General features: G+C 34.0%; 1 protein-coding gene across 2 annotated transcripts; it reads right to left on the bottom strand.

Moving 5' to 3' along the window:
- Positions 1 to 4,468: 4,468 nt before the first annotated feature.
- Positions 4,469 to 19,055, bottom strand: LOC147382676 (disease resistance RPP13-like protein 4). 2 transcript variants are annotated; one of them, XM_086429323.1, is made up of 5 exons: positions 18,951 to 19,055; positions 18,814 to 18,854; positions 5,894 to 8,558; positions 5,698 to 5,739; positions 4,470 to 4,709 (listed from the first exon to the last, which is right to left on the bottom strand). In XM_086429323.1, exon 3 carries the CDS (start codon positions 8,552 to 8,554, stop codon positions 6,152 to 6,154), a length of 2,403 nt encoding a protein of 800 aa, XP_086285449.1. In that variant the 5' UTR covers positions 8,555 to 8,558; positions 18,814 to 18,854; positions 18,951 to 19,055; the 3' UTR covers positions 4,470 to 4,709; positions 5,698 to 5,739; positions 5,894 to 6,151. The 2 variants fall into 2 exon arrangements, with proteins under 2 accessions (XP_086285448.1, XP_086285449.1); XM_086429322.1 differs by having other exon boundaries at positions 4,469 to 4,709; positions 5,698 to 8,558.
- Positions 19,056 to 19,813: the final 758 nt, after the last annotated feature.

The raw sequence follows: 19,813 nt of genomic DNA, 5'->3' as shown, positions 1-19,813 counted from the left end.
ATTTTATAAAAGAATACATTTTCCCTGGTGGGTGCCTTTCATCATTGAGTAGACTAACATCCTCTATGGCTGCTGCATCTAGACTTTGGTAAAAATTTAAAGGATCATCACTATTATTACATTTATATCATCTTTTTTTTTTTTTTTTTTTTTTTTTTTAATTCTGGAAATTCAACATTATGTGAAAGCATCGTTAATGCAGTGTGGAGCATCTGGAACATATAGGAATACATTACTACCAAACACTGAGGTATTGGAGGAATAATTTCATGGCAAAACAGAGGTACAACGAATACAAATAGTTTAATTTGAGGTCGTGAGGTCTACACATAAAGAAATTTCCATATTCTTTTTAGATTCAAATATTGCATGTCATCTCATAAAAATCTCTGTTTATCCTTAGATTCTGATATTGTGTTACTTCTTGGATTCCAGTAAAATACTTGCATTGGGATTTGATGAGAAGTTCATCAAGACATGGGAATATTATTTTGTCTATTGTGCAGCTGGTTTTAAAACACGTACTCTCGGACAATGCAAACTAGCCCTGAATTTATGAAGTGGTAAGAATTTATGCAAATTCTTTTCATTTGAAACATTAATAGTTAGAATGGGTCCTGCATTACTTCTGATTTTAGCCGATTTCATTTTCTGTTTATGGGAGAATCACTTTGATAATCCGAGTCAAACTAACATCATCGAATTTTAGAATCAAATTATGGGTAAGAATTCTCCATTGATGATCAATTTTTTTATGTTTCATAGATGAACCTCTTGGACAATGCGGTGAAGATGTTACCTTACTGTGATGGCATAATGACACAGCTCCTCAAGAACTTCTCAAGCAATCGGTTAAGAAACAAAGAGATACATGGCTAGATATGGTTGGTTGCCAATTACAATAGGTGAGTTGAGGAATGGTTTTCTTTGTCCCTCTACCACAAAACAATAATGATGAACTGCTGTTTGGCCCAACTACAAACCTTCATGGTCCATCACATTACGCTATCTGTCTTTGGGTTGGGGTGGCAATACTTTCTACTTGGTGTGTCAGACATGCTTAAACTTGGGGGAATGCTGGACTTTTTCTACTCCGAGGCTCTTGATAGAATGAGGAGCATGTGTACCTCATTGTCGTGGTGTTCAACTTCCACGGGGTACTTCCTTAGCTCTGTACTGGTCTCGATCACTAATGCAGCGAGTCGACGGTTTGGGCATGAGTGGTTGGGTGGAAACGATTTGAATCACAACCGATTGGACCTGTTTTACACACTTCTCTATGTTCTTAGTTTTCTCAATTTGCTTAACTATATGTATTGGGCTAAGAGATGCTAGACATAGGAAAATCGACTTTGAGAATTGCACTTTGGTTATGTTTGTACTATGTGTTACATTTTCTCAGTTGTGTAGACAAGAAGCTTATGTTAAACCTTGTGAATGTCTGACCCAATTACTTCAAATAAGCTAAAACATAACTAAGCCGGGTTTAGTGATTATTTAGGTTTCATTGGCACAGCTCTACTTTCAATAGAAGTACTTCTGTGGAATCACTTTTATAAGCCCAATCAAGTAGGAGTAAGCCCAATCCAAATGAACTTGACAAATTTGATGCACATCCAGATTGGGCGAGTTCTAGTTGAGGACCTAAAATTTTTTTAAAAAAAGAATACCCTATAGTAACGGTCGGCAACCGTAGCCTTTAAAAAATATTTTTTTAATAAAATACCCTATAGCGACGGCCAATAGCCGCTGTCGCTATAAGTCCATATACCGGCTGTTGCTATGTGTATTTGCGACGGGTTTTTCCTCTCTAGCGACGGTCGGCGACCGTCGCTATATCCATAAATTCTATGATTTTTAACCGCCGATTATTTTTTCGACAAGCCAAAATTCGACAGAAGAATTCGACGATCGAGCCTGTCGAATTGTCCCATAATTCGACGGTTTTGGACTGTCGAATTTCAAAAATTCTCACATAGTGAATTACCCTCCACAGATGCTACATTTTTTTGTAATTTCTTTAAATTAGAACAGTTTCTTAGGCTTAAAATTTGAAGGCTTTGAAGATTTCCATTAGAAAGTCTCTCTAATTCAAAGTTTTGTATCTGTAGACAAACGAGGTGCTGGGGTTGAGATAAATATTTAAAATGAATATTCAAAACCCTTAACCATTTTAATTGGCATAGATTTGATCCCAAATTTAGAACAAACTCCTCACTGTCTTCTAAATAAAACCCTCATATCGTTCGCAACAATTTCAAATTGGTTTGCTCGGATATGAAGAGATTCATATCTGTGTTCCTTAAATTAGAGAAACAAATCCTTGTGCTACGTTAAATCCAACATCCTCAAAATACAAACAGAAAGAGAAGAAAAAAATTGTTGAGAAGGTTATCTAGGAATCTGAAGAGTACTCGATTAATCAGGTTGATGATGACCAGGGAATCTTAGAAGCCGAAGAAGCTTTCTCCAACTATGTCAGTGATGTGGGATCTAACCCAAATTTAGAGAACAGATCAGGCTTCAGAGGATCTATTCAATCAAGAGATCAAGCGGGCAACACAGTTGTAGAAACTCAAGGTAAACATAAAGCTTCTTATTCATAGTATTTTGAATTTATTGACATGGTGTATCCCTTGGTTTACAGATCTATGTAACCATAATTAGCTTAGAAGTCTTACTATTGTTTCTTCATTTTGTGGGTGGTGACATTACATGGCATTTGATCAGTTTTTTTTCTTTTCTCGATTTGTTTCATGGCTTTTCATCTTGTGCTGGTGTACTTGAAAGAAACTTTTTTTTTTTGATAAAATCTGATTTCATAGATCTATATTTGCCTCTGTTATATGATTCATATGGGGCATAAAGGATGTCGAACATGACTTTTACCTTCTCCCTCTTGCTGCAACTACTGACTTGGATGCGGCCCATGTCACTTCTGAAATCTTGTGATTTATAATGTCATATAAAATTAATTCTGAGTTTAGATTGTGTGGTAGAACCCTTGAGCATAATTTGATCACCGTAAATTCAACTGTTAACCATCTTATGGCAAAACTTAGCTGAACTTCATCCATTACACGAATTTGAACATGTGTATGAACTATAAACACGAAAATCATTGACTTAGATTTTGAATTGTAAAGCTCATTTGTTAAGTGCGATAGTAACCAGAGGTACAAAGGAAAAAAAACAGGCAGTTTCAACTGATGGCACATTCAAGGGAATCACTAAACGTCATTTTTCCTTTAACATATTCAATATTTGCGAACTTTCCCTTAAAAACAACTTACAAAACCCTATCTAAGACTTAACATAAATGAGGTGAAATATTTTAACATATATCACTATTTCCACTGATTCTTCAAAGTGATAACATGCTATGTCTTCGTCTCTAAGACTTAACATAAATGAGCGAAATGCCATGGCCTTGAACATCTTTTGAACCCCTTAAGCTTTTATTTCCTTGAAATTTTGTCATCTTCAAAGCTGTTTAAGTAAAAATCCCTGCCTTTTCTACCAACAATCCTTCATAGGCAAACTTCAATCCATGGTTTTCACCCTGAGCCTTAACCTGTTGTTGAAAACCCTTGATATTTCTATCTAAAATCAGTTATTGTCGTCTTCTTCCCCCAAAATTCATATCACGTTCTTGAGATTTGTAAGTTTAGCTAGATTTATGTTTCATGACCCAAGTCGGATACGGATCCATCCTTAGATTTGCCCGATCCAAATTTATATTGCTTTGAAAACTATAAAGGTCATTTTATTTTTTATTTTTTATTTTTTTTTAATACCCTTGTTTTACAGTATGAAAAATGAGAGTGTAAAATGGTAAAATAGAATAATATTACAAGCTTGCAAAAGAGTATCATAGGCTAAAAAATCGAACATTCAAAACTTATCCGATTTGACCCAACCAGGGTCGGATCAAGATATGGTATTAGTTAGTAGGATTCGAGAAAAAATCTTATCAATATAAAAATTCCAACTTAATTTGAATATGGATATAATACTCATGTCCCACTTGGGTGTGAACCATTTTATCTCCTACTTGGCAAAATGATCCGAAGTGAATACAAAATAACAACAATGAACTAGTTTGAACATCCTTCATGAAGACTTGCATTTGAAATAAGGTCATGTTTGGATACAATTATTCTTTAATTTGAAGGAGTTGTTTGGAGTTTCTTAGAAAATAGACTTTAGACATCATTTTTTAAATGATATTTATAAGTAAAACCTGATTTCCGTTCTACGGATAAAAAAGTGTGTTAAAGACGGTTTATAGATATCGGATTTTTCAAATTGATGTTTAAACTTTAAAGATCGAACATAAATCAATGTCAAAAGTTCCGCACTTTTTTGCTCGATCCCTTCACTCATGAAAAATGCACTTTGGATGTCATTTTCTCAAAAACTGATGGTTGTTTAAAAAGAAAAAAAAAAGTGATGTGAAAGTATTTTTTTTGTGATAGTTAATTATAAAGTATCAACTGATTCTTTATTTACATTTAATGGTATCTGGCCATTTAAATAGAATCCAACAGTTATATCTATTTCAACAAGCAATAATCCCAGACTTTACACACATCACAACACTACAATAATTTACCAAAATGCCATTTCTTGTTTTTCCCAACTGCAATACCTAGAAGCAATTCCCAATCATAGAAGCTGGCAACATTATCAAACACAATGCCACTGATCTGGATCAATAAAAATATTTAAAATGATTTAGCAAGATAACCCATAATTTGAGACAAAACAAGTCGAACAAGTCAATTTGATATTATGGACAACCGGACAAGATGAGAAATCCATGAGTCTGAATGATTGGATAAATGAAGAATATTAAGGGCTGGCTCATAGATCAAGTGGGCTGCCCGCTTCAAAGTTTTTTTCCATAACAAGTAAGGGCAGGATAATAACAATAATAATAATAATAATAATAATCATAAGGGTGAATTACCATTTCGTGAGCTGAAAATGAATTATTTATTATTCGAGCTAACTGTTCATTTTAATTACCAAAACGTTAATGATCATGTTTTCGTTAAAAAAAAAAACCCAGAACTCTAACGATTTCGACAGTTTTAAAGTGAGTACCATTTCGCAAGTTTAAAGTGACAATTTCACAGGTTTAAAGTGACTATTTCCAATTAGTCAATTTAAACCTGGCCGAATTTGTTATCTTTCAAGTTGTGGTAATTAAAATGAACAGTGAGCTTGGATTATAAATTCTTCAAAAGTTGAGAACTTTTTCGTAAATATCCCGAATAATAATCTTTTTTAGGATGGAGTGGAATCAATAGTAAGTGATGTGAAACTTGTTGGTCCGTGCTCATTTTTGTGAAAACATGAATATATTGCAAGAAATAATAGCTTTGAAGGGACATTAAAAAAAGAGACTTGTTTTATACAGGAGTGATAAAATCCAAATGATACATAATTTACAACCAAACTTAAAAAGATTTCTGATCGACTAATCCTTCCATCAAACTGACAGTTAGGAAGATTTGGATTCCAAAACAAAACAAAAAAATGTATCCCAAGGAAAAAGTGGAGTCATCCCTAGAAAGATATTACTCATTTCTAGAAATATGTAAGTTTCCTCCTATCCTAACCATCTGTTTAATGGAGAATAAGAAAGAGAGAAAAAATTAATATGCAAACATTTTGAAGGAGGGTACTTACATCAAAATGAACAGCTTAATCTTTCCTCCAACTGCCCAAGTACTGCCCCTACAAATTATTCATCCAAGTGAAAACAGAATGCTTTCATCCAAATCAACTATTATTAATGAAAATTTAAAACTAGAAAAGCCCCAATAAAAATAAAAATAAAGTAAATATGCGAACAAGGAGGGTATCGAAATTGAAGTGTACGTACACAGTTCATTCTTTCCTCCAAGTGCCGCTACCATCTTCATCCAAGTCCAAAGGGAATGCTTTGAATTTTGGGCAGTAGAAAACCTTTAGGAGTCTTAAAAATGGCATTGCCTTTTGCATTCTCGGCCACTCCTCCTCCAATTCGTATAGGCAGTGAAGGTATAAGACTTCCAATTTCCAGACAGTTGTTGTATTATTGTTGTTAGAAACCTCATCATCTCCAAAGAATTCTGGACTCATATGCCTGAGATATTTACTATCATAAATAGTAAGATACCTTAAATTGGGAAGAGAGGTTGGACTGAGCCAAATAGGTGTCTTTTTCTCCTACTTCTCCTTTAAGATATAACTCTGAGAGCTGGTTAAGAGGTGAGAGTAGTTGATGATCTACTTTCCTTGCTAGTCGCAGTCGTTCTTCCGCACCATTGTTGTCGTCGTTGTTGCTTGGAAATTGTATATACAACCACTCCAATTGTGTGAGCTCTGACAACACCTTCAGCTCCCCTTGTTCTATTCCATCTTCTGAATCTATGGAAAACACAAGTTCACTGATTTGAGTCAATTTTTTCAACCCAGAAATGCGAAACCCCCCATCCTTGACTTTTGAATTCGCAGTAAAAGAGAATATACACAGTTGTCGAAGGTTTCCAATCTCACTGGGGAGGAATTCTATGCACTCACAACCTAATAAATCCAAGGTGCATAATTTCTCCAAGGATGCTATATTTTTTGGCAATCTCTTTAAATTAGGACAATTCATTAGGCTTAAAATTTGAAGGTTTTGACAGTTTCCGATAGAATCTGGAAGTCTCTCTAATCGGGAGTTTTCTATCCGAAGACAAACGAGATGCTTTAGTGATCCTATCCAACTCAACCAATCTACTCTTTTAAGAGTCTCCTGAGATGATAAATCCTTAAAACAAATAACCAAAACCCTCAACCATTTTAATTGGCCTAGCTTTGATTCCAGATTTAGAACCAACTCCTCACTCTCTTCTAAATCAAACCCTATTATTGTCCGCAATGATTTGAAATTGGTTTGCTCCTCGGATATAAAGAGATTCATATCTGTGTTCATCACCATACCTACTCGACGACGTGATTGCATTTGGATAGAGGAAAACTCCCCCCCATCATTTATCCAAATAAAATTTTCTTCCCCTGCAACCCTTCTAATCATTTCTCTTACCATATCATGTACTCTAAACCAAACATTTTTTGTCCCAAAAGACTCAAATTTTACAAGTAATAAACATCGGCTGATTAATTCTTCGAAATAGTCTCTCCCAATATCATATGCAGTCCTTCCTTGTTTCCCTACTCGAACAAAGCCCTCACCAATCCACCAAGAAATTATATCTTCAGATAATATACTATAATCTTCAGGATATACAGCCAAACACAGCAGACATGGTTTCAGATGAGAAGGAAGTTCATCATAACTTAATTGTAACATAGAAAAGATTGGTTCACCTTTCTTGTCCAATTCTTTGCTTAGGTTCTTAGATATTCGCTCCCATTCCTTGGTCGAACTTCCTTTATTTATCATCATTCCTCCAACAACCTTGATTGCCAATGGGAGTCCTCCACATCTATCAACAATCTCCTTACCGATATTCTCAAGCTCTGAATTCGTACACTGACCTCCTTCCACTGAAAATGCTGTTCTGATGAATAATGACCAACTATCTTTATCAGAGAGAGGTCGTGAATGATGTGTGCGTGACTCAGTGGCTCCCATTAAGCGAGCCACATCCACATCCCTTGTTGTGACAATGACACAACTACTGCTATGAACCAAAACTGCTTTCAAACTTTCCCACCATAAGCCTTCATCTAGTCTCCATACATCATCCAGGATAACCAAACATTTCTTCTTCTCCAATATGTCCTGTAGTTCCTTCAGTAAATCATATAAATTGATGTTCGAGAAATCTCTGGGCCCGCCAATTTTTTTCAACATAGTCTTGATTGACTCTTCAAATTTGAAAGTTTGTGAAACAGTCACCATCAAGATATGATCGAAGTAACGCTCCACATCATCATCATTATGTACCTTTTGAGCAAGGGTGGTTTTTCCAATCCCACCCATACCGACTATTCCAATGATGTTCAACGGCGAACCATGTGGGTTTAAAACCCACCGTTTAATTTTCTTCACATCTTCCTCCAGGCCTACTATTTCAGCCTTTTTCATTAGAATTGGGTAAGTCGCCGGTCGATTACTTCCTAACTGCTCTTGGTCCAGAGGGATAGGAGGAGTTGCAAGAAGGTAAGAACTCAACCTACCTCTATGAGTCTGTATTTCTTGATTTATCCCACCAAGCTTCTTTCCCAATCTATAACGGAATTTCCAGAATGAAGGAGAGCAATAACGCTTGAACTTTGAGACCCTTTTTCTTCTTACTAAAAACAACTTGCAATCTGATAGAATATCCTCTGCATCATATAGTAACTCTCTCAATTGTCCCACACAAGTCTTAAGAACTTCATTTTGGTCCTTCCTCCTTACTCTCTCTACTTGTTTGATGTAGCTCTGCATTAACTCGAGCTCTTGATTCACAATCTTAAATTGCTTGTGGAATTCAAGCAGATGGCAACTTTCATTTAGGAGACTTTCAACCAGTTTTTCTATGAGAATGTTTAGGATTGCATCCGCCATTTTCCTGCACATTTTTTAACGAAATATCGCAATCTTTTAAAATGTAAAATTAGGAAAGGACAAAATTAACAACTTAAAAGTAAAATATAGTGTCATTGGCTATAGTTATTCCAATAGTAGAGAAGAAAACTAAAGCATTAATAGTGCAAGCAAATAGTCCAGGAGTTTAATATTAATCTTTAAATTGAACTTCAAAATCAAACAATGAAAAACGGGAGATTAATGGTTTGTTTATTTGTGCATTTGTTGGGTAATCAATTTTTGGTTGAAATCCAAATTTTCCCCGATCACAAGTATATATTTTCTTAATCTTTCAGTCTGTAAAAGAATTTTCCATGGGTAGAGAATTCTCTTAGATTAAATCCTTTCGCCTATGATAAAGTTTTTTCGACCAATTAATCATTTGCCTCCGAAAACAAACATATCCTAATATAGAATACATGAGCTTATGTTTCTATCTTTCAGAGTTATGTATACTAAGATTAGAAACGTCGTTGCTGAGATAATTAATAATTACTAATAAAAATCTATCTATTTCTTGTAAATTTTAGAGATGCTTAATTCACAGTAATGTATATAATTTGTTGGCACAAGGATATCCTGTCATTTGGAGTTTTCATTTTGAAGTGCAAGCATATGTATGTATGAATGAGTATATAATGAGCCGATTTAATATGTCAACAATGTAATATATTATTAATTTGTACCATATAATGTACAATCTTGATTATAGTCATCGAAGCACTTATTGTAATTACTACAAATAAGATCATGTATTAATGAATCTGAGATCCATTAGTACTGGGACTAAATTGAAAGAAAAAAAGCATAGAATGATCCTAATTTGATGTACTTTGAATTAAGTGGAAAAGTCAAGATTTGGGGTTACAGCTTGAAGTCTAAATTCAACCTTCAAATCTCAAAACAAAATAGGATATTTGAAGCATGATGATGAAAATTGTTTAGAGGTTGAAAAGCTTGAAAATGACTATTTTAGGAAGAAAACAAAGGGTTTTGGGTTCCAAATTTAAGACGAAGATATTGAGGTCATCAGTCATCACTTTATTAATCTACAAAAGAAGACCAAGACGAAGGAGATTTTAAATAGTCTAAAAACATGGGGGAATCTCAACTTTTCATCAAAACATTGAGGGAATTGTCAAAAGTTTGAAAACCTTGGGAACTTCAATTTGGGAAGGGATCGACTTCAAAGTTATTTCTCACAAGAAGAGACGTAGGGATTGTTATATTAATAAAAATATTTTTTTAACGGACCAAAAATAAAGATGGTTTACTAAAACAAAGGATGTATTGCTTTTAAGATGGTAGAGGATTTTTCTATTACTACATATTACAAAGTGACTCACTAAAAATTCTTTTCCAAGCCTAATATTTATATATAAGAAATGCTAACGTCTTAGACCTCAGGGGCACGTTAGCATTGTCCAACACTTTTGTTTTTACAATAATACCCCTCCTTTTTTTGTCTTTTAGTGAAAAATACAAGGACATGTTAGTCTTTTACACAATAAATATATTTATTATGCCATTAATAAAAGCATTTATTATGTTGGCATTGATTGCAAATAATTTACTACAAAAAAAATATTTAATTCAAAATACTTAAATACTTATAGCATTTATTATGTAAACAAATATTTATTGTGTAAAAGACTAAATGAGGAAGGGTATTATTGAAAAAAAAAGTGTTAGACAATGCTAACGTCCCCATGAATTATTGGACGTTAGCATTCTCCTATTATATGGGAGGGTGCAATCCAGTCGAGAAGGTATCACTATAACGGCCAAGAGAGATGGAGAACACTGGTGATCCTTCGAGGAATGTTTCAAGGTCAATTTACAAAAGTGGTTTCAATAATAAGACAAGGTGATGATGGAGGACCTCAACTGCCTTTGAAAGATCAAGGAACGCCTCATTAAGCTCAGAAAGCCTTTAATTGTTTTAGAGAACTTGCTATTATCTTCAGCAAAGAAGATGTGGAGGCAGGTGCAATGAGATTTCAGTTTGCCCAAATGGCAAAAATTTTTAGGGAACGACAATGGTCTCAAGCTCACTTGGGAGTGGAGTTCGTTTGGAATGGCATCAAGATGGAAGCTTCATGGATCATATGAAGTAATGGCTCTTGACTTCAGACACGTTATGCTTAATTTCTCCATTCAAGAAGACATGGTAGCTGTTTGGTTAAAATAAAGAATTATGATGAGGGTTTTTAAGTGGAGGCTGTTTTTTCACCCAATGAAAAACAACCCACTGATTCTTCCATCTTGGATTACTCTTCCTAAGATTCCTTTATTCTGTTAGGAGGAAGTAAATTTAAGATATCTAGCCTCGGTTGTGGGTGAGGTGCTAGCAATTTTTCACACTACGAGAATGGGTATCAAGATTAAATGAAGTTAGGTTATATGTTCTGTTGGACCTAGCAAGCAATTGACTATAGTTCTATTCCTCATTTTTGCAAAAGTTGTGACAAGATTGGGCATAGAAAAAGAAGAATTAAAAATAATGATGTGAGACTGAATAAGCTGGTAAAGGGAAGGAAACGATAAACAATGGACAGACTAGAGTTGAAGAAGATGACGACACAGAACCGATAATGAGTTACTCATCAAAAGCATATGATCTAAATAATGATGTAGCGATACCACCATGGACAAAGATTAGTGAGATGGCAATGATTGATCTTCCAGAATTAGAGGAAGGAGAGATCTTGCCGAATTTAAGATCTAGTAAGCTAGCTCATTCAAATATATAACAGATCTTCCAGGAGACTTTAATGCACTAATTCATTGAAACAGAAAACAGAGGCAGGTCATCTCTTAACAAATATTCCATTGAAGAATTTATTAACTTAATGGTTCTTATTGAAGTTGTATTCTTCGGGAATCAATTCACTTGGAGTAATAATCTTCATAGAGAAAGGAAGATATGGGCTTGATTAGATTGAATTTTATTTCCACAAAATGGATTGAAGATCTTGGCAACCCAGGAATCCAGCATTTCCCAAGGCTTGGTTCAGATCATTTCCCTACCAAAAAATGTTGCTTCGAGACCAAGAAAGTTCCATTTTCTTGAGTTTTGGGTGGAGATGATAAATTTGGAGGTCCAACTCAAAACCAATTGGCAATGAGTGAGGCCTAGGAAGTTATAAGGTGAGAAACGAGGCAATGATTGTTCGATGTAGGACTAAACTCAACAGGAAATGGATGATTTTTTATATGTAAGCATATATGGAGGATTCCCCGATGTTTAGATTATTCTCAAAACCAAAGAGAGTGAAGATTGAATTCCAGGAATGGAGTAAAGATGTTGGGATTAATGTGGGCTTGGGAATTAAGGAGAAGCAAAAAAGAAGAGAAACAGATTGAAATTTTTTAGGTCTCAATGGTTTGGGATCAGAAGGTCTATGAAGAGTGTCAAGCAGCAAAATTTGAGCATTCTGGCTTTATCAAGCGTGAGGAGATGTTTTGGAAGCAAAAATCCCGCATAAACTTGCTTAAGGATAGAGATCATAATACCCAATCCTTTGACATGACAATCCAAGTAAGAAGGGCAGACACGTTGTGATTGGAGAATGACTGAATAATGTGGATGGAATTGGCATCACAGTCGTGGATTGCCCTCCCCTGGAGGATTGGCTTTTAGAAGGAATCCAGCCCTCAACTGTCATGGCAAGATGCAGGGGCGGAGCTACTAAGGAACTGGTGGGGGCAATTGCCCCCACAGAACTTTAAGACTCCCCTGTATTTTCAACTAATTACATCCCCATTTGTCCCCACTCCCTCATTTCTCTCCCCATTTGCCCCCACACCCTCACGTCCTTCCAATTTTTGCCCCCACACCCCCCTTCAATTTTTGTTGATGACATTGCCTCTTGATCAGGCCTTCTCATATACTAATTGAAAATGATTTAAATATCCTTTTCTTCAACTTATAATAAAAAAAGCCTCTCCCTAAAATCATTCATCTCTTCTTCAAGTTCTTCAACTATACAACTAACCATAGTTTGCCCCCACACCCCCTTCAATTTTTGTTGATGACATTGCCTCTTGAGCAGGCCTTCTCATATACTAATTAAAAATGATCTAAATATCATTTTATTCAACTTATAATATATAAAAAAAACCTCTGAATTTCTCCCTAAAACCATTCATCTTCAAGTTCTTCAACTATACAACTAACCATAGTTTGCCCCCCACACCCCCTTCAATTTTTGTTGATGACATTGTCTCTTGACTGGGCCTTCTCATATACTAATTGAAAATATCCTTTTCTTCAACTTCTAATAGAAAAAACCTCTGAATTTCTCCCTAAAACCATTCATCTTCAAGTTCAACTATACAACTAACCATAATTTCTCCCTAAAACAAGACCTTTTAGCAGTAGTTTCTCATTTCTTCAAGGAGGGAGTTATTCCTAAGGAGGTGAATGCAACAGAGGTTATGTAACTTTTTATATAAAATTATTTCAAAGATTCTTGCTATTTGTCTGGGTGTTCATTTACCTTCTACAATTTCAAAGGAACAAGGAACCTTTATCAAGTGAATGAGCATTGACGATAATGTAATCATGGCCCATGAAGCTAATAGAGAGCTGAACATAAAGATCAAGGGAGGGAAAATCACTCTCAAGATCGACATGTCCAAAGCTTACGACAAGTCGGAATGGAACTTCTTTAAGAGTTCGAGAGGACGAAGGCAAGGAAATAATCTATCTCCTGCTTTATTTATTTTAGCAGAAGAGGTTCTGAGTAGAGGTCTAAATAAGTTTATTAATATGAGGACACCCTCTCATAGACATTTTCCAACACTAAGGAATGATGTCTAGATAGATGAGGTTTGGGCTAAAGGAGTAAGGGATTTGGAAAAGATAAATTATCAAATGGATGAGGAGGTTCAAAATCTGATTTGTTCAATGGAGCTTCATCAATGTAGATTATTAGGTAAGAAAATAAATTGGGGTTATTTTCTACAAGCAGTGCTTTGAACTCTATCAAAAGGTGAGACATAGAAGATCGTAGTTGGGAGGGAATTTGGAGCTCAAGGATTCCAAGTAATTAAAATGAAAGTGCTCCTTTGGAAGATAAATGATAAGTCATGCTTAGTCGATTCAATTTAAAAGAAAAGGGGACCCCAACTTGGTTCTAGATGTGTCATGTGTCGAATTCAAGAGGAGCTATGTCTTTCTAGTGCAGTTTTGCACATGAGGTTTGACTTAAATTAAGCAACCTAGTTGGTATAAGAAGGTTTTCTAACCTCTACCTATTGATGGTTTGAAGTGGGGAAGGAAGAAGGATTTGAATGTGAAGAACATGTTAATTCTCCGATAATAGGTATTAATGCTTCAATTTTCAACAGTACTCGGGCGAAAGAAATTTTGTGGGAGAAAGTTTTGGGTGATCAATTAGGACACCCAAATACCGAGGTCTAAACAGGGGAATGCCTCAATGATTGATGTAGATTTTGTTGTGTATGTGAACACCTTAGTGAAGCTTACTTAGTAATTTGATCAAACACCTATCGAGTATTTCACCAAACATATTGTATGCCACACCTTCCAAAACCTTGTTTGATAATAGCAACGAAAAATAAAGCCGACTAATAGTAGCCAATGCAAAAGAAAGAGTAAGAACACAATACCCACAACACAAGATCTTACATGGTTCACTCGAAGGTTACATCCTCAGATGTATGAGTGTTGGAGTTCGATTTCACTATGAAAAAATGGGGCAAATCGATACAAGGAGTCATCTCTATCACTTAAATTTACCTTCTTCTAAATCAATTTTTCCAAACCTCTCATCTCTTGAGCTTTCTTTCTCTACTCTTTTCTCTAGAAAAGACTTCAGACTTCTTACAAAAGAAAATAAAACCCTTATTTTGGAAAGCACAACATAAGTGTGCCACTTACATAAATTACAAACCCAACCCAAATTATCTTGGACTGACCTAAAAACACATACACTTGGACTAGGCCTAATATGTTTTGAAATTTTGTGGGAGAAATTTTTGGGTGATCAATTAGGTCACCTAATTCTGAGGTCAAAACAAGGGGAATGCCTCAGTGATTGATGTAGATTCCTTATTCTTTAATTAATTTTTTTGCTCACTTAGCCAAAAAGAGGAAAAAAAAAAAAATAATTCGGTACCAAGATTTTCTAACAACTACTAGATTAGGAGTTCAGGTTTTCACGATCATTGCTAACCTATTTTGCAAACTCTAAGGGTGTTGCTTCTTGTAACACGAAGCCCTAGTTGAAACTTATGTAGATTCAAATAGGAAGAAGAAGAATGAGAAGGAGGTAGATGTGAATGAGAGAGAGAGAGAGACAGAGACGAGAAGAAGAAGAAGAATAAGGGGACGAACAGACCAAATCAAATTCAGTGGCGGATGGTGGGTGAAAATAGTTAAGTGGGTGAGATGAGCAAAAAAGTGGGTGCATAGAACGCCCCTTATATAATAAGAGAGGGAGATAATAAAAGGTAAAATAGCTCAAAATTTTACAATTGGGTAAAACGTATGTTCTGGTTTTTTTTTTTTTTTTGAAAGAGATAAAGAACTTGCCTAAGCAAAGATACCACCATAGAAAACTTTGATACACAAACGCAATAAGATAAGTTTCAAACATGCAAATTTCATATTGGATTAGATGAAGGTTTTTAAAAAATATAAAATGTGCTTTGGATATCATTTTATTTGTTTTTTTTAATTACTTTTTTTCTTTTTCTTTTTCTTTTTCTTTTCCCTTTCCTTTTCTTGTGTATAGATTATACTTAGCGATTCTCTGAATATTTCATACATTATAAAATATTTTTGGACTAAAACAAGGACCGATATAACTTTTTTCTTGCACAAATCCTTCGAAAAATCCTAATTTTTTTTACGTTCTTTGAATTATTAATGATCCATTCATATCCTTAATTAAACAATCTCTACGTAAATAGAGTAAAAACGTATCAATCTCACATGGGAATGTTTTCCATGTTCTTCCTTTACAATTTACGGTTTCTCCATTAGACAAATGCTAAGCATCATCCATCATCTAAGCCCAAAATTATCAGTTGTTTAACTCACTCTTACTTGATCTCTTCTATATCCTTCCCCCCATTATCTTTTGAATAGTAGTCTTATTGCTCAATACGTAAGAGAGTCAATGCATTTATGAAAACTTGTATTTATGTCTCAAGTCAATCATACAATATTTAAAATTAGGTAAATTTACCAAAACATGCACCAAAAATCGAATAATTCCTAAAATAGAGCATTATTGAACTTAATTTCAAAAATAGTAATTTAGCGTTTTCAATTTTTTATTTTTTTACCAAAACGGTACAATAAATTGATAGTTTTTTTTATATCGAAAATACTCTTTTTTTAAATTTTTATTAAAATTATGAATATGCCCTTATTTTAAGAAAAAATCATTGTCAATGGGATCCTATTGGCACTATACAAAAATAAATTATGATCTCATGTCAATTATATATATATATATATATTTTTTAAAATACTCAATGTCAACAGGCGCCTCTTGACATGAGACCAAAATTTATTTTTGTACAGTGTCAAAAGGATTCCATTGACAAAAATACATCTAAAAAATAATGATTATTATTATTTTTTTTCCAATAGTTTCCTTATTTTTGGGTTCCTTATAAAAAAAAATATAGATAATTTAGTTATTGTTAGTGAAAACAATAAAAAGATAAACAAGCAAAGATATTCAAAAAACTTAAAAGAAGAACAAAGAGTATCTTTCATGGGTCGGGATCTGTAGACTCATGGAAAAATAACTCATGTGTGAAATAAAAATATAACAAATTCAACTGTGAAATAAAAATACATATTGCTAAAATACATGTATCTCTATGATAAATATCAACAATTGAATTTGAATTTACACAATCAGATTGTGTGTAAACATATGAGCTCGCTTCATATGAGTTTATGGATCAACCAACTCTCAAATCTCCTTCTATTATGGAAGAGAACAATAAAAACTTGGCTAATAAAAGACATGAACGAAGAAAGCTTTTGATAGACAAATGCTTTAAAAACAACTTTTGATGTACTCAGAGATGGATGGAAAATTCAAGTTTCTTAGAGATTGGATCTATTTGTTTAGAAAATCCATAAGGAATATCCTCATCTCATGTCAATCGATCATTTTTCTTGGAAGAACTTATCTAGTTTAAAATGTATGACTAAAATGCCCTTAGATGTCATATGTATATTTCAGTAACTTAAAGACTATTTCAGATTTATTCAATTACTTTTGAATGACTTAAATGTCATACAACTACTTATTCATTCCAAGAAAAATAAAAATCAGATGACCCATGCACATTTAGATCATTTTGAGTTGGATAGGCTCAGAGATCTCCAATGGTTTTCTCTTCCCTATCCTCAAAAATAGGAAAGCAAGACCATCTGAGAAAGTTATAAAAGGTGGATACCGTAGTGGTCTTCTCATCCTCTTATGAAAAGGTTTAGTACTTAAAATGGATTGAATTTTATTTGATATCCAAGTGGTCCGATTTTAGTGGGATTGGTTTGTTGGAGTTGACCTGAATAAAAAATGGGTCGAATATGGGTTGGTGTCCCTTGAACTGAGTAGAATCCAGATTGGATCCGAACAATATATTACTTTGAAAATTATATTTTTATCTTTTCAAAATATTATTTTTTCTACTACCTTAGTATAATATGAGTTCTTATAAAATAAAAGAGTTATAAGGGTAATATAGGGTAGTGTAATAATTAGAAAAGAAATATTGAAAAAAAAATGTTGAACGGTCGGAAATTAATCGACCTGACCAACCCGAATCAAGCGATTCGGTCAAGGAGGATCTAGATTTAGTGAAAACAAAATGATTCTGATATGGTATCCGCTAACCGGATTGAAATCGAATTTCGATCCGAGTAAAAAAAAAATCAAATATGAATATGTATATACTCAAATCTAATCCGAACTCGACTTGTTTAAAGCCCTACAAAATGTTACTTTTAATTGAGTTGAGTGGAAAGGTGGTACATATTTGAAAAGATTTATAATGCTATCAATTATCGATCAATATTGTCATTAATAAGATAAGTGACACAAGTATAATATGTGGTGTCACAATATGGTAATATTATAGGATTGTCATTAATAAGATAAGTGACACAAGTATAATATGTGGTGTCACAATATGGTAATATTATAGGATTTTGGGGTTAAAAATACTTGTTTCTCTTGTGCAAAAACAAAGTCAAATTTGGGTTAGAAAATGGGGAAGATTGTGATCGAAAAGGATTTGAGGAGGCCATTTGAAACTGTTTTTTTCTTTTTCTCTCCCCAAATATATGACCATTTCACCAATCCTTTGGGGTGATTCAAACTCAAGACCTCCAATTCCTACGGTGCGATATGATCATTTCACCAATCCTTTGGGGTTAGAGACCATTGGAATTGCTCTCATTGAAGTGTCAATGCCTTTCTCTAGAATCACTTTTTTTTTTTAAGTCACTGATATAAAATATCCTTGAGATAGGAACCTCTTTCTTTTGGGTCAGGATCCCTTGACTCCTAAGTATGACTCGTGAAAAAAACACATGATCCCAACCCTTTAAATGCAAAATCGTATCTCCGAGATTTGTGTTATCAAGATATTCATGAATCTCAGCCATTTGGATTTTGTGTCTAAAGGGTTGAGATCATATATTTTTTTCATGAGTCATTCTTAGAGTCAAGGGATCCTGGTCCGAAAGAAAGAAAGAGGTCAACACCTTTATGCTTTGGATAAAATTATGGTTGATCTCGACCTATTTTGATTCAACCATCAAGATTGACCATTTTTACAAGAATTGATCTAGCTGATTGAAATCATCAATACAAAATTACAAATGATTGATCCTGTTTTGATTCATTCATCGAGATCCACCTTTTATGATAGTCGATCTCAATGATTTAAATCGGTGACATAAATATATGACCAGTTTATAAAAGTTGAACTAAATAAATTTGAAAGGGTAAGGGGAATTAATTAATCTCTCTCTCTAGGGGATTTTTTTCCAATTTTTTCATACTCAAAAGTACTTTTAAAGGCTATGGGAACATTTGGTAAAAGATATTTATTGTAGAAATGTTGTAATTAAATTGAAATCTAAATCATTTGAAGAACATAAGTTGATGGGATAAAAATGAAATAAATACATAGCAGCTTGGAAAAATAAAGAGAAAAAAAAAAAAAAGACTTACAAGGTGCAAATAGTAAATAGCTTCCTTCTTTTGAATTTGGCCTATAAAGACACCTTAAGATAATTAGTTCGACTGAAATTAAAACAACTATTGCATGACATAATAACAGAGAAAAGTCAAAAGAAGTAAAAACTTACAGTTTATCAAGGAAGAACAGAGGGAAGGATAGCTGTGGATTAATGGTCAGAAAGCAAAGCTTTTGATATAGACATACAAAGGGAGGGGGTTGACCTGATGATAAGATGTAGAAGTGCTTCAATGGCGGGTTTGTAATTTTTTTTAGTGTTTTTCTCCAAACCGTGTGGGGCCATCTCATCAAAGTTTTCTTCTCCAAACCGTGTGGGGCCACCTCATCAAAGTTTTCTTTAACGAAAGTTCAGGGTACTTTCGTCATTAGAAAATATTAAAATTACTAAAATAAGCTTGAAATTCGGAACTTAAAATCGAGTCTCCGGATTATATAAATTAAAAAGAAATAAAAAAAAATTTCACTAAGTGACTATATCCCCGTTTATCCTCTTATCTGTCATTAATCCCTATAGCAAGTAACTGGTGTGCATGGTTTTAAAATTCGATTTTGTGTCTCGTCTCGAACAAATTTTTCGATACGATTGACATGTCTAATTTCAAAAAAAATAATAATAATAATGTGAGGTATTAAATCTTGTACTAACAATTGACTTGTGTGTTCATCTCATTTACGCTTGATACCAAGACAATTAGGATGACACATCTCGGTCTTTGACGAGTTTTGAAATTATGTTGGAGTTGTCATTAATCCTCGTACCTGGTAATTGGTGTACCTGAGATGTAATAATTTCCTTTAGTTCGTGAAAGAGAGTATATAAATAGGTTAAATAGGTATGTCATCCTTAAATTAGGAATGCTCCTCATGAAAATTTAAATCAAAAGTGAAAGTAAGTTAAAAGAACTTGAGTTTATGGCCTTATGTGATGGGGGCGTATGTTAAAGAGGGGCGGTAGAAAATCATTACACTTGT

The sequence above is a fragment of the Akebia trifoliata genome, chromosome 16 (genome assembly GCF_017979445.1).
Source record: "Akebia trifoliata isolate Shusen 1 chromosome 16, ASM1797944v1, whole genome shotgun sequence".
In the NCBI taxonomy this organism is placed as follows: domain Eukaryota; kingdom Viridiplantae; phylum Streptophyta; class Magnoliopsida; order Ranunculales; family Lardizabalaceae; genus Akebia; species Akebia trifoliata.
Note: the sequence above shows the minus strand (reverse complement) of the source record. Positions and strands in the feature narration are given on the sequence as shown.

Excerpts from the sequence above, each read along its gene's own strand:
- LOC147382676 (XM_086429322.1), bottom strand. The coding sequence starts at position 8,554 with ATGGCGGATGCAATCCTAAACATTCTCATAGAAAAACTGGTTGAAAGT.